The following is a 23,024-nucleotide window of genomic DNA, read 5'->3' on the forward strand; positions in this document are numbered from 1 at the left end:
CAGAACATGAAGTCAAACATACCACGACAACACAATATTGATATACATAAAACAAACACTGAGAATTTGAGTTTAGAAACTCACCAACACAATATCTGAAAGCTAATACCGACTATATCTACTTAATTTTTCTCTTTTCGCTTGAGCCTCATCTTTCTTAGTTAGCTAAGCATAACAATAACACCAGGATCAAAATGAAGGCATACATATGTAAGAAAACCATGATTCATTTGCATGTAGAAAAACTTTAAAGGTTAACTATGACCTTAATCATCACAGTACATATACAATGAATTAAATTGAAATCCTCAATTTTTCTTCCCTTTTTCTCAATCGAAAGATTCAGAAAAGTTAGAAAGATTACCTATTTACTAAATTCTCAATTTCATAAACTAATATGTAGTTTCTTTCCTCATACAGACCACTCCTTAAATTTTATCTCTTACAAAAACAAACCAGAGAAGAAGATAAAAGAAAGAAAATGAATACAAAAATGAGAGAGTGCTCATAGGAGAATGATGTCCATCACCTATATAACTTTCTCGCACTCAATCACCAAAAGCAATTCATCAGCATCAAAATTAATGTTCCTCATCATAATGTTTCCCACTAAAGAAAGTATCTAATTCTAATGTAACGAGACTAATAGTTGAAATCTAACCAATTACAAAATCAATTAGCAAGATTCACGTAATTACACTAAGACCCTCATTAATAAAAATTTTTATAATTAGATACCCAGAATTTACTATTGTACTTATCTTTTAACAATTTCGGGTGTGACAATGACCATGCAGAGTAGTCTTGTCGATTCCCTGATGATGATAAGACTTACACACATAGTAAAATACACTATGCACTAACAACCCCCCAGATTCACTATCACCAACACTCCAACCAAGAATCCCCCATCATAACCCTCCAAGAACCCCATATCAATCCCTATATCCTCACTCTCCCTTTCACTAACTCATAGCTTCATAGCTACAAAATCGTAAATCGCCTTAAGCAATGACACCGTACTAACCAAATGGAAAAGTGTTGTGATGTAAACATAAAGGCCCCAAAACAACACCAAGATCACCATAAATGATAATAAGGATAAAATGACATTTTGGGTATCAACAATAATGACAAACAAGACCAAGAAACCAATCAACAAGCCATTGTAAACAAATATCAAGAACGAAACCCATGTTAAAGTTATAAAAAAGGCGCTTAAAAACCTTGGGTATGGCTAAGATCATGGAAGTGAAAGAGATTAGCTTTGACGTGTAGATTGATGCTACCATAAAGACAATTGTAGTTGTTGATAAAAGAGAGAACGCAAAGACAAAAATTAGGTAACAAAACTGAAAGGTTAAGCTTGTGGTGGGTCAATCATATTCCCTTTATATTTTTAATTTTATGCTTTTAATTTAATTTTTTCAATAAAAAGTGTTTTTGCACATAAGAGACAAATGAAGTTAGAGATGTGAAGAAAGAAAGGTTGTTGCTACGACATGGAAGAAATGAGAGGGTTTTAGATGCGACGAACAAATGTGAAAAAGAGAGAAAAGAGATAAGAATAATTTTTTGTCTAATTATAGAAAGGTCCCTAAGTTTTAGTCAAAAGTAAAAAAAAAAATTGTCACGTGTCATCACTTAATGGGCTAATGTGCCACACCAACAATCCATTAATAGAAAATAAATTATTGTAACATGAGTGACTAGTTTGAGCAAGTATTTCAACTAGAGTGACTAAATTGAATAAAAATTTAGAGTGACCAAAATAGGACAAAATGTATATTAGAGTGATCTTAGGTGTAGTTAACCATTACTGTCTGTTTGGACAAAGTAATTGAATGAAAGTGTAATTAGACTCTCTTATAATTACAAAGATTGTAATTCCTTAGGCATGCCTAGCGGACAGAGTGTAATTATATTATAATTCTTGATGTCATGTTTGGTAGAATAAATTCTAATTATACAGTTACATAATTTATATTCTTTTTAAAAATTAATTACTATAAAAAATTATTATTATGATAAAATTTATTTCTAAAAATGTAACAAAAATTAAAATCATATCATCATATGTAATATGTTAGTCTAAAAAAATAATTGATAATACGGTTGCTAATAATAATAATAATAATAAACATCATAGGTAATTTTATCTAATTGTTCTAGTGAATATTTTTTGAGTTTTTTCCTCTTTAATATTTAACATATTCTCCTTATCATCATCTATTGGTTCTTAATTGATTTCATTATCATCTGAATTTGAATCAGCATAATTAAGATAATTAAGATATCCTTCTTTAATATACTCTTGAAGTATGAATCATTTTGATTTCATCTATCATTGAAGTTAAATATGCACCATGCTAGCACGATTCAACCTTATTTTTTTATACTATACTAAGATGATGTTGTTAATATAAGAAATATTTTTTTAGAACAACAAATGTCTTCTCGACCATATTTCGAAACCTTAAATGTCTCAAATTAAAGAGTTTAGGAGTTGTCTATAATACTTGTGTCTTACACCATTCTCTCAAATTGTATTATAACCCCACAATATGGTGCAAAAAATCTTTTGTAATTGTATAATCAATATCGATCTTATAATATTTGACTTCAAAATCCAAGTAATTTGTAACTTTAATTATAAAAGCTTATATAAACTTAAATTGGAAAAAAAATTATACTACGTTCTATCTTTCTTTTTATAATAAATAAATTAAGTAAAAAAATAATATAAAATTTATAATATCTAACTTTTATAATAATGGCTTTATAAATTGTTTAATAAGTTTCATATCTTTTCCTACAAATAATTTTTTTTTGTCATAACTTTATAAATTTTTTTTATAAACAGGCGATGATAAAAAAATAATGTTTTTTTATGAATAAGTATTGTAATAACAGATTTTGCCCTGGGCTTAAAAGGGTCCAAATTACAACGGGCCTAGCCCAAAACCTGAAATAAGCAGAGGCCCTAAACAATGGCCCAACACAATATCAGAAACCCTAGGGTTTCTGTGATGAGTCTCGCGCCGCAGCCACCTAGCCTCGCCCTCCGAATCTCAGCCCCCGAATCTTCATCTGTGCACAAAAAAGGAAATAAACAGTATATGGAAAACAAGATCGAAGATTTGCAAATCAAATCAATATAAGCAGATTAGTTTCTTTATACATTTTGAAAATGGCTATAAAAAGCCATTAAACATACTGTAATAGGGGCCAAAAAATCAAATAAAAAACGGAGCCTTTTACTTTCGCAATACAGAGAGCATAGTCGATTAAAGGTTGATACTTGTATTTCTATTTTATTTTTTCATTATATCTGTTTATTTGTATCATTTATATAAATAATATAAATACAAAAGGAAGGAAATAACCTATATTCGAGTCCTAACCGCCGCGGATGGCCGAGGAAGTCGTCACCGAGGATTGACGACCAAAAATCGAAAGGTTTTCTCGAGATTTGGGCCCTCTCCATCAATATTTTGGCAATTTTGGGGTTAGATTAGAGTTTAAAGGCTTTAGAAAGGTCAGATCTAAAATTTTTGGCTCTCCAACCACCGCATACGGCGGTGCCGCCGTCGGTGACCGGTGGCCGGCGCGGTGGCCGATGACCGGCCGACGCCGGACTTAGGCCGGATGACTGAAGAGGGGGGAGAGTTTCTTAAAAGTCTTTTTGTTTTTTTTTTGAAAAAGAATGGGAAATGAAATTTTTTTTGTTTAAATTTGGCTTAAATAAGCCCATCAAAACGGTGCCGTTTGGAAGGAGATGGGATTCGCAGGTCGACCCGATCCGGACCCAGGATCCGCGCGTTTTGATGCGGAATGGAAAATTGCGTTTTTAGCCCCTCCGCCTTTTAATACTTTTACAATTAAGTTTTTTTTAAAAAAATTCGCCTTTAATTTGTTTTTAATTTCAATTTAGTCCTCTTCGAACGACGCCGTTTTAGAGGAGAGGGGAAAATTTCCCTTCCAGCCCCTCTATGTAATTCACGTGTTCAAATTAGTCCTTTGGGTTTCATTTATTTGCATATTTGCCCCAAAATTTTTCAATTACTGTTCAATTTAGTTTTTTTATTATTTTCCTAATTAATTTTAATAATGTAATTGTTATTTTTTATTTTTGCAATTACTTTTCAAAATATATTTATTTATTTTTTATGCACATTTATATTTTTAAACTAATGTTTTTTTCATGTATACATATTTTTTTAAAATTTTGATAATGTTGACATTATTAATATATTTTATGTTTTCATAAATACATTATAAATTTTATAAATCAAAGTTTTACATGAAAATTCATTTGTATGCCTCTAATTCTTCATAATTTCATTTATTTTACTTATTTTGCTCATTTATTTGATATTTTACATGTCATTCGTTATTTTTGCTTTTGTCTTAATTTAGTTTGTTTAAACTTCATGTTATTACCTCATTGTTATAATTATTGTTGTATTTGTTATTGTGACATTTATACATGCATTCAACCTAATATCACATTATTTTTTTTACTCGATTTCAAACTTTTCAAAATTGAGCGAATGCTTGTATTTAGGATTTTCAAGGAAATTGAACCCTAACGTATTGGGTTCCAATTTTCTTCGTTAAATCTAACAACTGAGCATTTCTCTTTAATCAAAAAAAATAAGAAATCATTATTGGGAATTCAACACGTTGTGTCCTAACGCATTGGATGTGACACCTTAATTTCTCGAAATACAAATTTTTGCTAAAAAATAATAAAGGAAATATTCCAAGTTTGGGACTTTGAAGGAATTGTGCCCTAATGTATTGGGCCGCGATTTCTTAAATCTTGAATAACTGGATATTGTTTTAAATTTTTATTGCACGTATTCTGGCCTAATTCATTTTTGGGGAAATTAGAATGCCGTGCCCTAACGCATTGGGTGTGACATTTTCCTTCTCTGAAATGATAAGGGTCTTAATACGTAACGTTTTTAAGTTTTTTTTTTGCTAAGGATTATATATTTTCAAACTCTCGACTTCAAGACATTAATTAATGAATTTGGTACCAATTTTGGGCGTTACGAGGGTGCTAATCCTTCCTTGTACGTAATTTACTCCCGAACCCATTTTTTAAAACTCGTAGACCAAAGCCATTTTTTTAGGTGATCCAATCACACCTTAATAAAAGATTGGTGGCGACTCCCAATTTTTCATCGATAACTAATTTTTTTTTCCAAAAATAAAAATGGTTTCGATAGCTTGGCGACTCCACTGGGGACTTTTTTTAAAAAAAATAAATAAGAGAGTCGAGCCACAAAATTGATTAATTTTTATCTTATAGTCAAAAAAATAAAATTCGTTTTAGAAATCCTTTTGCATTCATGCTTAATTGATTGAAGTACTTTAAATTATTTTGCATTGTACATTACATATACTGGATAATTTTACCCTTTAAGTGGGAGCGAGAAACTAGTCCTTCGTGAGGTTTTTACCTCCGTGCAGGGTACTGGACCGCTTTCGGGATACATCCGTACCTATGTCTTCGTGAGATTTTCATCTCCATGCAGTCATAGGGAAATGTATTCCCCTGAACCGAACTCGATCCATATGAGCCTATAATGGGTGAGGATTGAGGAATCTGCTGGTTCGGGTACCTTTACCCTAGAAGCCAAACTTCATATAATGAACCTTAGGAATTCACCCTAGGTAGAACTATACTAAACCCTAGTAGATATCCAATTAGAAATTTTACTATTTCTTGATTATATCTTATATTTTTATGTGATACTGACTTTTTGTGTTTTATTGCATGACATGGCATTTCATTTCATCATAAAAGGCGTTAGTCTATATTCAGTTGCTAGATAGAAGGCTTATGATGGAAAGAGGGTTTCTTGATAAAGTGGAGGACAATGCGGCTGTCCGAATTTGGTCTGAAACAACGCAGTAAGAAAAGGGTGATAGTTTGGCTGACGGGCATGTGTCGAAGTTATGGGACTTTACGCATATCAGTGTAACTCAAAACAATTTGCAAGAATTGAAGGAAATCTGGGATCAGTGGATCGATGAGGTTAGACAGTTATTTTATATTAATTATGGGGATCTGCCTTATTTGCTTGATGTAAAGGTAGACAAGCATTTGTTTCAAGCCCTCGCCCAGTTCTGGAATCCTACTTACAGCTGCTTTACGTTTGGGAAAGTCGATTTGGTGCCTACGATAGAGGAATATATGGCTTTACTCCGATGTTCAAAGTTTCAAGTAGACAGAGTCTACTCGAGAGTGGTAAATGTACCAACCTTTTTAAAAAAGTTGATGAGTGTAACAGGAATGAGTGAGCAGTGGGTTGTCGCACGAATTAAGCAAAAAGGGGATAGTAAGTGCGTCCCTTGGAGAAGCTTGAAAGATGCAATTCTCACACACCCAGATGTAAGGAAAAGGTTAGATGTTTTTGCTTTAAGTATATACGGTTTGGTTGTCTTCCCTAAAGCCTTGGGGTATGTGGATGAAGCAGTCACTGATTTATTTGACCAGCTCGATAAGAAGGTTACACCGATTCCAACAATTTTGGCAGAAACTTTTAGGTCATTGAGTGCATGCTGGAAGACGGGCTAAGGTAGATTTATTGGATGCGTACAGCTTCTACTCGCATGGTTTCATAGTCACTTTTGGAAGGTGGATAAAGTTTCGTATTGGGTTTTCTCTGAAAATTATTCACCACTAAAGGAGATAGTCGCTACGCCAAGGAGAGACGACATTTCGAAGGAGAAGTTGATGGCAATTCTTCAAAATCTTCGAGAGGAGGACGTTGAGTGGAGAGCTCATTGGTTACTTCCAAATGAGATCCTATATAGGTGTGGTAGTTTTGATTGGGTTCCTTTGCTAGGGGTTTGCGAAGCTGCTGGATATGCCCTATTATTAGTGCTAAGGCAATATAGGTTAAGGCAATTTATACCTGCGACCCAAGGGATAGCTGACTGTGAATTTTCGTACAAGGATGATGGTTATAGAAAGAAGATTCAAGAGATGGCTAGTGCGTGAAAACAAACTCGCCGAATGAAAATACTAGCTGTGGGTCCAATGACAACTCCTGAGTATCATGAATGGTGGGCTAGAAGGATTAATGATAATACACCTAAGTTAAATCTGGAAGACAGCCAGTCAATAGAAGAGCATTTGCGAGTCATTCCTTCTGAGTTGGAAATCATAAGGCAATATTTTGAGAGGAGAAATGTGGATTTGGAGAAAAAGATAAAACAAATGGAGGCAGAAAAGACGAACTTAATATTGGATATAGACGTTCAGAAGCTTGAAAATGAAAAGTTAAAGAAAGAGAAAAACAAGGCTGAGGAAGAGCTGGGTAGTTTGGAGACGAATTATAAAAAAATGCGTTTGTCAATAAGAACTGCTGGGCTGGGAAAGACTTCAGAACAATGGCGAGCAGAAATTCGAGAAGAAAAGGACAAAGTCGATAGATGGGAACAGAAATGTCAAGAGATGCAGAGACGAAATGAAGTTTTAGAAAAGAGTTTGTCAGAAAGCCAAAGGGAAAAAGGCGAGCTAAAGGATAGGGTGGTTGTGTTGGAATGATGTCTTCGTCAATATCGAATCGAAATTTGGCAAAAGAGTTGAAAGCTAGCTTGAGCAAGATTGAAGAAATGAAGAAAAGAATCGAAGAGCTAGAAATGGAGCTGCAAAATTGTGAGATCCAGATCAAGCACTTGAATGCAAACGAGAGTCGTAATAATGAACAGCTTCACCACTTTCAGAGTCAAGTTAGAAGCAGAGATCACCTTATCGAAGAAGCTGTGGTCCAGATTCGAGAAGTAGCTGATCATATACAGACTTTAGCAGTACAGGCTGACATGCTGAGTGTGAAGTATGAATTAGAATCGAATCGGGGGCAAGAATTAGCTTTGTTACTTAGAAAGATTAGAGTTCTGGGTACTAGGGCAAAGTCTTATTTGTAATTCACTTTATGTAAAGGAATTTAATTTCTAGTAAAGTTTTCTTATATGGAATTGAATCAAAATTGACGCCTTTTTGCATTCATTTCATGCATTGAATTGTTTCATATGCATTAAGAAATACATCTAGGGATTCTAATTAATTTAAATCACTCCTCAATTAATCTGGAAACCAACCAACCTACCAAACACCACTACGGTACTCGATCAAAAACTAAGGATATGGATCAAAGGATGGAAAGATTAGAACAATCCCAAAAGGAAATGCAGGAGCAGCTTCAAAAGCAAATGAATGAGCAGCAAAAGATGATAGACAAAATGATGGAATCTCAAGAGAGTATGATGGCTCAGTTAACTCAATGGTTCAACAAAGGAACTGATAAAGGAAAAGGCTCTGTACTCAATATTGAAGAAGGAGACAATGAGGGACCTGTCTATCCTCTAAAATTTACCCCTAACAAGTTGAGATATACCCGCATAGGTCCTCTATTACCATTAATCCTCCGGTGACACTGCAACGCTAATGAATCTCCAGGCAGGATCAGGCTCTAACCCCGGAGCCAACTTTGTTAATCCTGCTATTCCTGATTTCGATGAGACGACTGGAAAGGAGAAAATGAATGATGAATTGCCAAAATAGCTAGAGGAAAAGTACAAATGGCTGGAAGAGAAATTTAGAGCGATGGAATGTGCAGAAGGCTACTATGGGATGGATGCTAAAGAAGTGAGTCTGGTTCCAGATTTAGTGCTCCCTTACAAATTCAAAATGCTAGAGTTTGAGAAATATAATGGAACCAGTAGCCCCGAAGCTCATATTACCATGTTCTGCAGACGAATGACCAGTTATGTCAATAATGACCAACTCTTGATTCATTGCTTCCAGGATAGCCTCACAGGGGCAGCATCCAAGTCGTACAATCGATTGAACCGTACTCAGATTAATTCATGTAGAGATTTGGTACAGGCGTTCATAAAGCAGTACAGCCATGTGACTGACATGGTACCTGATAGGATCACTCTGCAGAATATGGAAAAGAAACCAGGCCAAATCTTTAGGCAATACGCGCAGAGATGGAGGGACGTTGCCGTACAAGTTCAGTCGTCTCTTCTAGAAAGAGAGATGACGATGCTTTTCGTCAACACATTGAAGGCACCATTTATTACACATATGTTAGGAAGTACTACTAAAATTTTTTCCGACATAGTTATGAATGGCGAGATGATAGAAAATGCTATCAGAAGCGGGAAAATAGATGCTGGAGAAAGTAGCAAAAGGGCGGCCTTGAAGAAGAAAAAGAACGAGGTCAACAACACAAGTTCATATTTGAAGACAGTTACAGTGAATCAACCGAGAAAAGTTGATACGACCATGCCCCGGGCACACTTTTGGATCAGCTCCCTAAGCATTGTTTGCAAATCCATGCGAGCAATTAGTTCAATTTCATTTTGTTAAGCTCCGTTTAGCTCGTTTCCAGCTCACTCGAGCTCAAGTCAACTCACTCAAGCTCAATTCAGCTCAATCTTAACCCAATGAGCTTATTTTTAGCTTTCTTTAGCTTGCATTTATTTTGCTGAAATAAACCATTTAATTTGTCATTAGTTAAATTAGTTGTTTATCTTAAGTTAGTTAATTTGTTAAAATCTGGACAAATAATTAATTAAGTGTTTTAATTATATCTAAATTAAATACTTAATTAATTATGATGTTTTAAATATGTCTAAAATTGTTAATATGTATGGCCAAATTTAATGTGCAAATTATTGAGTTCATATGCTGCTAATTTAATGTGTTTGAAATGCATTTAACTTGCTGATTTAATTTGCTGCAGGTTCATGAACGGATTGGTACAATGTATGGGAGTGTGCATGCACAATTGAGGTTCAATGGATGGCATTTAAAGGAGCACATGCATTTGGGACGTTCATGCAAGAGGGAGTTGCTGAAAGTTCATGTATTTGAAGATTCATGGATCATATTTATGGGGGAAAATACATGGGACGTTTCATGCATGATTCATGCATTTTCAAGATGACCATTCAAGTATTTTAGGCACATTAATGCCTCATTCAGCCAAGGGAGATGTAGGATCATTAAAGAGCTGCACATTCATGGAATTATGGAGATTCTTCAAGGCTAAGGATGCATGAATGCATCAAGTGAAGCATCATGATGGTTCGGCCAATTCATGTACCATCTTCAAGCATGAACTGGATTTTAATGCTATTTGTGTGAACATGTTAAATACTTGTGTGAACAGAATTTAAGTTAGTGTGAACAACATAGATGCCGAATATCAATAGGCATTTTAGGCTTATAAATAGCTTACTTGTTTATTGTAAAAGGTTACAGAATTTGATTATTGAAAACTTGATTGTGAGGTTTCCTCCTATCCTATTTCGTACGAGTCTCGTTCTGACTTATCTAGCTCGCTAGTGGCGTCAACCCGACTTCTTGAACTTATCACCATCCTGGTGTGGCGTTCATCCACCTTTTTATACCTTTGGTTCCTACCTCTCTATAGCTAACGGGTCAAGGTCCATCTTCGACAATCCATTTAATCCTCCTTGAGCAATATAAGTCCCGGGGCAATACTTCATATAGTATTGAATCGTTCTTCGCTTGAGTTCTATTTTTCCATTCCATTTTAACTATTAAATTATAAACAAGATTTCTTTATTTCACCGAGCCTATCAAACATCTACCCAAACCATCTTTTGAACCCATTTTCTCAACTTCCGCTATAAAAAATCATCTAACTCCATCTATCTACAAAATCGAACAAACTTCTCGTCGACGATCGGGCAATCAAGTGAATCGACTCAATCAACCGAGCCGGATCACATCAAAAGTGGTTGTTAACCAGCAAGGATCATCAAAGTAGAGATCTGATACAAGATAAAATACAGAGAAGATTCAATTTACGCCAATTCTAATGACGTATATTGAGCTATATCAGAATCTATTCAATGCACACGTGGTTTCCCCTTTCCACTTGAAACCTCTGAGCCTCCATACCCCAAGTGGTACGATGCAAATGCACAGTGCGACTATCACGCGGGAATTGAGGGGCATTCTATAGAACATTGTACGATGTTCAATAAGCTAGTGGAAGGACTTATAAGCACGGGGTGGTTAAATTAGATGATTCGCCCAGTACAGAAAATCTGTTACCTAATCATAACGGAGTGAACATGATAGGTGGGAGCATGGGTAGAAAAATCAAGGAAGATATAGCAAAAGTGAAAATTCCTTTGAGGTGGGTTTGGAGAAATATGGTAAAAAGGGGATTGATTGTTCCAAATTCAGAGAGAAGCTTCGAAAGGATGGAAAATTACTGTGAGTTCCATCACGAGGAGGGACATGAAATCCAGGAATGCACTAAATTCAGAGCCCTGGTTCAAGGCCTGATGGATAATAAAGAAATGGAATTTTATAAGGAAGTTAGGGAGGAAGGGAGTATTTGCACATCTGAATCGTCGAAGGTTCCAAGAGTAGCGCAGCCTGTGGTCATTATCTCGCGACCAAAGAAGGATGAAGTGAGAACGCTAGTGATGCCAAGAATCATAATAAAGAAACCTGCAACCTTTTCTTACCAGGATAGTAGGAAGGTTCCATGGAGCTACGAGTGCAATACAACTGTCCCTGGAAAAGAGACTGCAAAGGACCAGTGTGTGAGTGCCAAACCAGAACCTATGAAAGGGGCCATAATAGGGGAGCAGAAAGGGAAAATAGTTGAGCCAGTGAAGGAGGAAGAAGCTGTGGAATTCCTCATATTTCTGAAGCATAGTGAGTATAATATCGTCGAGCAGTTGCATAAACAATCAGCTCGCATATCTGTACTAGTCTTACTCTTGAATTCAGAAGTACATCGAAATGCACTAATGAAGATGCTAAATGAGACTTATGTGTCCAAGGATATTTTCTGTCAGCAAACTAGATCGGTTGGTCAATAATATCAGTGCTGATAATTTCATATTTTTCAATAATGATGAAATACCTCCTGGGGGCATGGGATCTACCAAAGCTTTGCATATCACTGCACAATGCAAGGGGCATATTTTGCCAGGAGTACTGATTGACAATGGATCAGCTTTGAACGTATTGTCATTATTCACACTTAAAAGGCAACCCATAGACAGTTCACACATGAAAACATGTCAAAATGTAGTGAGGGCGTTTGACGGTATAGAAATGAAGGTCATGGGAAGAATTGAGATACCCCTACTGATTGGCCCAATAGTTTATGAGGTAGATTTTATTATGATGGACATCAAACCTTCCTATAATTGTTTATTAGGAAGACTATAGATACATTCGGGGGGTAGTACCGTTATCATTACATCAAATGTTGAAGTTAGTGTCAGATGGTCAGCTAGTGACAATAAAAGCCGAAGAAGATATAATAGCAATTGTATCCAATGAGACGCCATACGTGGAGACCAATGACGATTCAATAGAATGCTCATTCCGATCTTTGGAGTTTGTAAATGAGGCATTTGTTCCTGAAGGGAGTAAAATTTTGGTGCCAAAATTATCCAAAACTACAGAGATGGGTTTACAATTGTTGGTGGGAAAATGAGCTTTAACCGGAAGAGGGCTAGGGAGATATCTTCAAGGGAGGACTGAGGTTCCAATGCTAAAAGAAAAGTAGGATCACTTTGGCTTAGGATACAAGCCAGATAGAGGATAGAGAATGAAGGAGATAGAAAAAAGGCAGGAAAGGAGAAGGGCGCGTTTAAATGGGGTGAAAGCTAAGTGGGAGCCAATGATAATTCTCTACATATCCAAAACTTTCGTATCTGGAGGAGTTATTCATCATGAGAGAAAGAAATCGGTTAAGGAAAGCATCGAGGAAACGTTGGGAAATATGCACATCAATGTCATTCATGAGCATGTGAATGAAGAGAGGAGCTGGCTGGACATTCGTCCTTATGAGCCCGAGAATGTTCCAGATAATTGGACTGCGGAAGAAATACCTAAAGTCTTTAGAAATGTCTCAGAGTAATATTCAGAACAAACTTGTTGTTTTAACCTAGAAATAACAAGAACTCTTTTGTGAAATAGACTTATGTTTAAACATCATTATTTTAATAAAATACATCTTTGCAATTGTTTCGAGTAAATATTATTTCATTCTTTCCATACAAGTAAATATATTCTTTCATTGCACAAATAATTGTACATAAATTCATACATTCTTTTGTAACCATATTAGGTCATTGTGTATCAACGACGTGAATGACGCCACTACGAGCTCAAAGTGCCCTTTTGAACGAAACGTGTGTTTAGAGGGATCGCACGACTTTGAAGGTGATGAAGATAGTGGTTTATCTTTGGATTGTTGAGGATGGTAAAACAAGAGGAAAAGTAAATCCTACCTCACAAAGAATCAGTAGAAATTGTGAGCTTGGAAGAAGGAAAAGAGGTGAAAATTGGAACTGAGATTTCTACAAAGACAAGACGAGACCTCATTGAATTACTCCAAGAATTCAAAGATGTCTTCGCATGGTCATACCAAGATATGCCCGGATTGAGTGCTGACATTGTAGTGCATCGCCTGCCCATAAAAGAGGATCGCAAACCAATTCAACAGAAGCTCAGAAGAATGAGGCCTGATATTGTGCTCAAAATAAAAGAGGAGGTTAGGAAACAGTTTGATGCTGGGTTTTTGCAGGAGGTTAAATATTCTGAATGGGTAGCCAACATCGTTCCAGTCCCTAAAAAATATGGAAAGGTATGAATGTGTGTGGATTACAGGGATTTGAACAAAGCAATTCCAAAGGATAATTTCTCATTGCCACATATTGATACCCTGGTGGACAATATGGCAGGATTTTCGCTGTTTTCTTTTATGGATGGGTTCTCAGGATATAATCAGATAAAGATGCATCCAGAAGATATGGGAAAGACTACGTTCATTACTTTGTGGGGAACATTTTGCTATAAGGTGATGCCATTCGGATTAAAGAATACGAGAGCAACATATCAGAGAGCCATGATAGCCTTGTTTCATGATATGATGCACAAAGAAATTGAAGTATATGTTGATGATATGATTGCTAAATCCAGAACAGAGAATGAACATGTACAGGTCCTGAGAAAATTGTTCTTAAGATTAAGGAGGTTCCAGCTCAAGTTTAATCCGACAAAATGCACTTTTGGAGCCAGGTCAGGAAAGTTGTTAGGCTTCGTAGTCAGCGAAAAGGGAATTGAGATTGATCCAGACAAAGTCAAGGCAATACGAGATTTATCGCCACCACGTACCTAGAAAGAAGTTCGAGGTTTCTTAGGAAGATTGAATTACATTGCTCGGTTCATTTTACAGTTGACCGAGAAATGTGATCCCATATTTCGCCTTTTGAAGAAACATAATCCTGATGTCTGGAATGAAGAATGCTAGAAAGCCTTTGAAAAGATAAAGCAATACTTATCCAATACTCCAGTTCTATCACCACCCAGCCCAGATAGACCCTTGATTTTGTATTTAACAGTGTTCAACAACTCCATGAGATGCGTGCTGGGTCAACATGATGCGACTGGAAAGAATGAAAAGGTGATTTACTATCTCAGCAAGAAGTTCACTAATTGTGAGATGAGATATTTGCCTATCGAAAAATTGTGTTGCGCCCTGATTTGGATGACCAAGAGGTTGAGGTAATACTTACTCTATCATACGACTTGGCTAATTTCAAAATTAGACCCTTTGAAGTATATGATGGAGTTAACAGCATTGAATGGAAGAATGGCTAGATGGTAAATCTTGCTCTCTGAGTTTGATATCGTATATGTAAGTCAGGAGGCCATTAAGGGGAGTGCGATAGTAGATTTCTTGGCTAGCAGAGCTCTGGAAGATTATGAGCCTCTGGACTTTGATTTCCCGAATGAAGATTTGATGTATGTGGCAAATGCTAAAGAGGATCCCCAAGAAAATCATTCTTGGAGATTACACTTTGACGGAGCATCGAATGCACTAGGCAATGGGATTGGGGCAGTCCTGGTGTCTTCGAAAGGAGATTATCATCCCTTCACCAGTAAGTTGGACTTCGATTGCACTAATAATATGGCCGAGTATGAAGCTTGCATCATGGGGATTTGAGCAGCTATAGAGCGGAAGATTAAGATACTAGAAGTATATGGAGACTCAACATTGGTAATTTATCAATTAAAAGGGGAATGGGAAACGAGAGATCCCAAGTTGATCCGTTATTGAAGATTCATTCTAGAATTAATTGAAGAGTTTGACAACATTACCTTTTATTATCTCCCACGGGAAGAAAATCAGATGGCTGATGCTCTTGCTACTTTAGCTTCCATGATTAAAGTAAATCAGTTAGAGGACATGAAGCCCATTCAAATTAGTATTTACGAGATCCCAGCCCACTGTTACAGCATTGAAGAAGTGGAGAATGATAATCGTCCCTGGACATTGAGAATCGCGAATATCCTGATCAGGCAATGGAGAATGATAAGAGGACATTGAGGAGACTAGCTATTGACTATGTCTTAGATGGGGAGATCCTATACAAAAGGGGAAAGGATCGAGTATTGTTGAGGTGCGTGGACGCTGTAGAGGCTAAGGAAATTTTAGAAGAAGTCCATGAGGGTGTTTGTGGAACGCACGCTAATGGATTTACCATGGCTAGATAGATTATGAGATTCGAATATTACTGGTCCACTATGGAAAGAGATTGCATCAATTATGCCAAAAAATGCCATAAATGCCAATTTTATGGGGATAAAATGCACACGCCTCCTTCTCCTCTTCATGTGATGACTTCTCCGTGGCCTTTCTCCATGTGGGGTATGGACGTCATTGGACCAATATCACCAAAGGCTTCTAATGGACATCGTTTCATTTTTGTGGTTATTGACTACTTCACTAAGTTGGTGGAAGCAGCATCATATGCTAATGTCACGAAGTCAGCAGTCAGTAAGTTTTTGAAGAAGGAGATCATATGTCGATATGGAATGCCTGAAAGGATTATATCTGATAATGCATTGAATTTGAACAACAGCACAATAGCAGAAGTCTGTGAACAGTTCAATATCAGACACCATAATTCGTTACCATATCGTCCAAAAATGAATGGTGCAGTAGAGGCGGCCAACAAAAATATTAAGAAGATTGTGGCAAAAATGGCTGAAACTTACAAGGATTGCCATGAGAAGTTACCATTCGCTCTTTTGGCTTACCGAACATCTGTTAGGACTTCTACTGGGGCAACACCTTTTTCGTTGGTTTATGGAATGGAGGCAGTTTTACCCATTGAGGTTGAATTCCTTCTCTCCGGGTATTAGCGGAGTTAAAATTGGATGAGGCCGAATGGATCCAATCTCGGTATGATCAACAGAACTTGATTGAAAAGAAAAGATTAAAAATCATTCGTCATAGTCAAATGTATCAAAAGCGAATGATGCGAGCTTATAATAAGAAGGTTCGTCTCAGAGAATTTCATGAAGGGGATTTGGTTTTGAAAAATATCCTACCTTTATAAAAGGATTTCAGAGGGAAATGGATGCCAAACTGGAAAGGACCTTATGTTGTGAAAAAGGCTTTTTCTGGAGGCGCTTTGATTTTGAGTGAAATGGATGGAAAAAATCTTCCGAATCCTGTAAATTCAGATTCAGTCAATAAATATTTCACTTAAAAGAAGAGAGGAAACAAAGTGAAAACCCGCAAAGGGCGCTCTGATTTCCTAAAAAATAAAAAGAGAGGCCAAGGTGAAAACCCGAAAAGGGCGCCTTGAGACCAAAGGGGGTTTGAGTTGAAAACCTGGAAAGGGCGGCTCAAACATTGTCAGATTGGGGCATATAGTGATCTTGCTTCACTTAAGTTAACAAATAAAAGATACGACGTCTTGGGGCATTGACAGAGTACTGTAGATCCCCTAAACACATGTTAAATTCAGAATGGTTCTTGGCTTGCACGGAGAAGTTCAAGCGGCGATATCCAAAGCACCTAGTCTTCATATTATTTGTACCAAATTTGTTGGTTCTTGTAAATACTTCATTCTTTGCTGTTCTTGAATACTTTTTCTTTTCAGGACACTTACTATCAATAAACTCTTGAATTAATTCATCTCTTACTCAGTATTTTTGATCTTTGCGCAAGCATATCGCATTAGAATAATAATTGATGGACTAATAAACTTTTATAAAAGAAGTTTGGTATATTACTCTAGGAATTTCTAAATAATTTGGTAACCTGAAACAGGACTATTGTTTAAAACACCCCGAGTTCAAAAGATAAAGAGCCTAAGAAGGAAAAAGTCTAAATTAAGACTGCTTTTTCGGATTTGGTTCACTATACAGGCACTACACCAAAACAGGCTTTTAACGGCACTTTTAGTGGCGTTTGTACAAAAAATGCCACTAAAAATCGAGCATTAGCGGCGCTTTACATAAAACGCCGCTAAAGATCGAGCATTAGCGGCGCTTTCAGGAAATCGCCGCCAAAAATGAGCATTAGCGTCGTTTTTTAGAAAAAACGCCGCAAAAATCCTAAGCCCAACGTCATCGTTTTCTGACCTTTTGGGGCTTTAGCGGCGTTTTTGAAGAAGCGCCGCTAATGCTCAGAGCTTTAGCGGCGTTTTTGAAGAAGCGTCGCTAATGCTCAAAGCTTTAGCGGCGTTTTTGAAGAAGCGCCGCTAATGCTCAGGCTTTTAGCGGCGTTTTTGATAAAGCGCCGCAACAACATCTTATCTCTCTATTTACTATTTAATTTGTTTATTTATATTAATTCAAATTCAAATTATTTTTAATTGAATATTTGTTAAAAATGGATAAATTTAAAATAATGACACATAGAAATAATTTGAAATAAAATATATAGAAAAATATTTATTAAAATAGAAAAATTAAAATGCTATTATTTAAAATAATTTTAAAATTTTTTGGGTACATGACTGATTGATTTTTAATTTATATATTAAATAATTTCATATATAATTGTAAATGATACGATAGTATTAATTTTAAAATATTTAATTAATTATCATTATAGTTTAGGGTTTAATATATATGGTTTAAGGTATATGGTTAATGTAGGATTTAAGGCTGGTTTAGGAGTTACAATTTTAAGGTTTATAGATTATGGAATTAGGGATCATGTATTAGAGATTCTAGTTTAACGGTTGTGATTTAGGGGTTAGGGGTTAGAGATTAAGAGCTAGGGATTTAGGGTTTATGGATTTGGTGTTAGGTTAGGGTTTAGATTAATTAATATTTTTTAATTTATATATTAAATAAGGTTTAGGGGTTAGTAGTTAGGGGTTTAGGGCTTGGGGTTTGAGGTTAGAGGTTAAGAGTTAGTGATTTAAGGTTTAGAGATTCGAGGTCGAGTTAGGGTTTAAGGTTTAGATTTAATTAGTATTTTTTAATTTATATATTAATTAAGTTCTTATATAATTGTAAAAGAGGGGTTAGGGGTTAAGGGTTTAGGGGTTATGTCTTATGATTTAAGGTTTAAGAGATAAGGGTTAGGGGTTTAGGGTTTAGATTAATTGATGTTTTTTAATTTATATATTAAATAATTTCTTATATAATTGTAAAAGAGATAATATTAATTTTAATATATTAAAATTATTATTATAATTTAAATTATTTAAGAGATAATAGATCAATTTTATATGTATTAAATGGTTTAGGATTTAAGGTTTACTTTAGATTTGTTAAATGATAAAATTTTATACAATTAATTAATATTTTTATATTTAAAAATATTTAATCTAAATTTAGATTAAATGGTTTAAACCATTTGATATATTTAAATATTATATTTTGAGATTACTTAGTTTTTTTATAAAAATTTAATTTATAAAAAATAATAATAAAAAATATTTTATAAAATCACTTAACACTAATAATTTTTAACAACAAAATAAAAAATTTTTAGTAGAACAAAACAACGTCGTTTTGTTCAAAATTAAATAATATGGCGCCATTTTACCCAAATTTTCCCCCGTGAAATCCTTAATCTTCCCATGGCCGACAATGTTTTGAACTTTGTTTTGATACTCGTTCCCTTTCCTTTCTCCTTTCTCCTATTACCCTTTCCCCTATCCCTTTCTCTCTTTCTTCTTCACCTGATCCTATCAAAGGAACCCAACTTTCCATCTCGCTACCAGACGACGTCCCTTTTCTTTCTCAGTCTCTTCGTTGCTGGAAAACCCCAAAATCCCGTCCCTTGTTCTTCTATTTTAGCTGCTTCTTACATTGAATAAAATATCAGTCTTTTCTCAGTCTTAATCGACATTGTGTGTTTTTTTTAAATTTTCTCGTTGGCTGTTTATTTTTGTGTTTTTCTTTAATTTCTAGATCTGCTGTAATTTATTTTCTCTTTTCTTCTGAATTCTAGGTTATGTTGGTTTGGTGTTTAGAAAATTGGGGTTTTCATTGATGTTTTCAATTCTTCTGAAATTTTTTATTTTTTTTAATTGATACCTTAAGCAATCTTAGGTTTGGAAAAAACCAAATAATAATATGTTAATCCACTCTAATCTCTTTCTTTTTTCTTTAATTTCCTTTCATTTTTTGTATTGTCAGTTAATTTCTTCTGCTATTCAAAGATGTCGTTTATCTGAATATCTTTTCCAATTATCAGTCGTTCTCAAGAGCTCTCCTCCAATCATTCGAGTTTCAAGTGAATACTTTTCATTCATCCTTTAATTTTTGCCTAACAATAAGCTCATCACTCCCTCAATTCGCGTTTACATATTTTAGTTTTATATAGCTTTTGACAGGTTAATAATTCGCACTTACATTCGTTCAAATAACAGTAGGGTAAGTTTGTGTTCTGAACCTTGCATTCCTATTGCAGGAGCTGTTATATAGGCATTTATTAGACTTCACGAAAAAGGATTAATTTATCAAGGTATATGCCAAAATTCCATTGCTTACTATCATGTTTCACTTTGCTAACTGATATTTAGCATGTTTACTTTCTCATTTGATCATAATATTCTATCTTCCTCCTTTGCTTCAGCTGCCTATCATAGGGAAAAGAAAAGAATGTCAATATTATCTTTCTGTGCACTAAAAATCTATAAGAAATTATGATATCAAATGAAAAACAACAAAGAAAGACTAGTATTAACATTTAAAAGGAATTTTATATATCTTTTCCCCCTTAGAGTGTATTGATTTAGAAATACTAATGGTTCAATTTGACATCTAGTCTGAGTTAGTCACTGACTGGTCCAAACTTGGTAACATGGAACTGATGTAAATAGACTTTTCTGTACTTATTATTGTACATGTGCATATAGAATGTCTGGTCTGAAAATAGCTGAGCAAAAGACTGAAGGGAAGGAGGTTTTAAACTTAAAAGCTTTCTTTTGGACTTCAAGTTCAGTTATTTTTCATGGTGACTTGAATATATTCTCTGGTGTTTGGTGGTAGGATGTGGGAACTACTTTTTTTTTGTTTGTTAATTTATCAAATATTCAACTATACAACTCAGCGCAGATTTTTCTGATTTGATTTTATTGTTAATTGCACCATATTAGTCTCAGTAACTAATCTAGTTTAACTGATATGATATCTTCTTTTAGGGTCTTATATGGTTAACTGGTCTCTAAAGTTACAGACTGCTGTTTCAGACTTGGTATGAATCTAGTCCACATTCCTCTTTCTCTGCCTTTTATCTGTCTTATTTTTATGTGTTGAAACTGCTTTGATCTTTCTTTTTATTTTATATTAGACGGAGAAAGCATTTCTCAAACACCCCAAGGTGTTTTTAAGGTGAACTAGCTTCTTCCATGTCTTTATTATTTCTTGGTTTTGTTGATTTCATTTTTAAATTATTGGAGTTTTTCGAGATCTGGGTTAAATTAGTGATGGTTTTTTTTTCTGTTTAGATCTTGAATTAATTTGAAATTTGATTTGGTATTTTGGCGGCTTGACTTTTCAATTCAAAATATCTATTTTCTTAATGTAAATTTTGTGATACTTGCACTTGGATCTGCAATTGTTTTTCCCCCTGCTAAATTATGAATCCATCTGTTACAAATCTGTTTTGCATTGTTCATCAAATAACATGCACAAATAATATTATTTGTATATATTTTGAGGAAAATTATAATATTATTATATATAATCAATGCAAAATTTTTAAGGCACCTTATTAAATACGAAATTTATAGGCACGAAACTAAGAATGATTGAAGCTTCTGCAAACTTTTTTGTTGTCAACATGGCGACTTTAGCTTTCTCAGCATCAATAATTACTGAACTGTTAACCTTAATCTCCTCAAAATCACATTCCTTAGCAAGCTTCATAACTAGCTCAACGACACACTAATCTCTTAAAAGAAAAGAATTTAATTGAAGTTCATATTTTTGCAAGTTAAATTTAGTAGAGTCTGTCGTCATTCATTGTGTGGTTATTTGTGTTTTTCGGCCACTGTATGTAATGAACATTATAAGACACCTTTATCCAATACTGGTTTTTCCTGTCTTTAACTACTGTTTTTACATTTTAAACGCCAAAGGGTAATGACTAATGACCCTATATATATGTATGTATAACATATATTGAGCTCCTCCTCAGTTTCACAGAATTTTCCTTTTCACCAATTTCTGCTATCTCAAAGGTATATTCATTGATTCTTTATGCTAAACTTTGAATTTTTCTTTCTTTCTCTTTTCTGCGCTGGGGTTGAATTTTTGGAGAATCGACTTTCCGGGTCTGTGGGAATTGACGGAATGATGCTTGTTTTACTAAATGTTGATTAAATTTGAGGACTTCTTTTTAATGGGGTTCTGTAGTTTTGAGGTGGGAAAAATGAAGCTTGTTTGATCAGATATTTTATCTGTTTACTGAAATTCAAGATTGATCATCATGTTTCAGTGTTTATTTTATAGTTCCTGGGAAAATGAGTACTTGAAATTTGAGGTTTTCCTTTGCTGGGTCTGTAATATTTGGGAAAAGAATGAAGCCTGTTTATTGAAATTCTTTCATTGTTTTTTCAATTGAAAGATTACTTGTGTTCAAGCTTATGAATTTTTTTCCCTTGAGAATTTGGAGTTCTTATTGAGTGAACATGTGATTTTGTCATATTATTTCTTTGCTTGCAGTGGTCCAAAACTTGTAGGATATGAGTGAAAGAGTGAGGCAAAAATGTTCACATAGTGAGGAAAAATATCAAACAAACATTAGTTTGGAGACACTCGATAGTGGATGTTTGAATTCACCTACAGTTTGTGGAGTTGATTGGACAACCTTGCCTGATGATACAGTTATTCAACTTTTCTCTTATTTGAATTATCGAGATCGAGCTAGTTTGGCGTCAACTTGTCGAACATTTAGGCTCTTAGGTTCTTTGCCCTATTTATGGGGGTCACTGGACCTCCGATCTTACAAATTTGATACTGTAGCTGCAGTCTCACTCTCCTTGCGATGCAAGAGTCTCCAGAGACTTAAATTTCTTGCAGCAGGCTCAGCGGATGCAATAGTTAGTCTTCAAGCAAGGGAACTTCGAGAAATAAGTGGTGATTTTTGTCGTGACATTACCGATGCTGCACTTTCTGTGTTTGTCATAAGTTCTTTAAGCACACCTTTATCCAATACTGGTTCTACTGTAATGAACTGGATTTTGAGAGTTAGTTGCCTATTATTTCCCATATACTTTTAACTGTGTATGATCTGTTTTACTCATTTCAGGTATATCAGGAAGTGCATGAAAAAGTCAGAGATGCCGTAATTGCCCTTGTAAGTTTACATCATTCTGTCATGGTTAATTGTATATAGGTCACATTTTGAATAAAAAAACTAAGAGGAGTGGTTACTTTATTAGATTGATAAAGAACGTGAGGGAGAACAGATAGACCGAGCATTATTGACGAATGTCTTGGGTATTTTTGTTGAGATTGGCATGGGACAAATGGATCGTTATGAGGATGATTTTGAAGAAGCCATGCTTCAGGATACTTTATTACCAAGATTTCCTTGATTAAGTAAATGTATTATATCTTTTATTACCAAGATTTACTTGATTAAGAAAATGCATTGTATATTTTATTACCTTGCATATGTATTATTTATTTTAGTTTTGATTCTAAATTTTTATTTTTACTTTAA

At 34.9% G+C, this 23,024-nt stretch overlaps 2 protein-coding genes and 1 pseudogene across 7 annotated transcripts; 2 read left to right on the forward strand and 1 right to left on the reverse strand.

Annotated features, from left to right (window-relative positions):
• Positions 1 to 764: 764 nt before the first annotated feature.
• Positions 765 to 4,448, reverse strand: LOC121213596 (uncharacterized; annotated as a pseudogene).
• A 2,585-nt stretch (positions 4,449 to 7,033) lies between these two features.
• On the forward strand, positions 7,034 to 7,567 carry LOC107921577 (tropomyosin-2-like). The gene has a single exon (XM_016851412.1). The coding sequence runs from the start codon at positions 7,034 to 7,036 to the stop codon at positions 7,565 to 7,567; it is 534 nt and encodes a 177-aa protein (XP_016706901.1).
• An 11,327-nt stretch (positions 7,568 to 18,894) lies between these two features.
• LOC107920968 (protein ARABIDILLO 2) lies at positions 18,895 to 23,006 on the forward strand. 6 transcript variants are annotated; one of them, XM_041087388.1, is made up of 7 exons: positions 18,895 to 19,686; positions 19,764 to 19,817; positions 20,497 to 20,549; positions 20,646 to 20,686; positions 22,022 to 22,524; positions 22,608 to 22,655; positions 22,741 to 23,006. In XM_041087388.1, the coding sequence occupies exons 5-7, from the start codon at positions 22,042 to 22,044 to the stop codon at positions 22,894 to 22,896; spliced, it is 687 nt and encodes a 228-aa protein (XP_040943322.1). In that variant the 5' UTR covers positions 18,895 to 19,686; positions 19,764 to 19,817; positions 20,497 to 20,549; positions 20,646 to 20,686; positions 22,022 to 22,041; the 3' UTR covers positions 22,897 to 23,006. The 6 variants fall into 6 exon arrangements, 4 of the variants coding, with proteins under 4 accessions (XP_040943322.1, XP_040943323.1, XP_040943324.1 ...); XM_041087389.1 differs by having other exon boundaries at positions 18,895 to 19,586; XR_005909511.1 differs by having other exon boundaries at positions 20,646 to 22,435.
• The last annotated feature ends 18 nt before the right edge of the window (positions 23,007 to 23,024 follow it).

This window comes from Gossypium hirsutum, chromosome D01 (assembly GCF_007990345.1).
Source record: "Gossypium hirsutum isolate 1008001.06 chromosome D01, Gossypium_hirsutum_v2.1, whole genome shotgun sequence".
In the NCBI taxonomy this organism is placed as follows: Eukaryota; Viridiplantae; Streptophyta; class Magnoliopsida; order Malvales; family Malvaceae; genus Gossypium; species Gossypium hirsutum.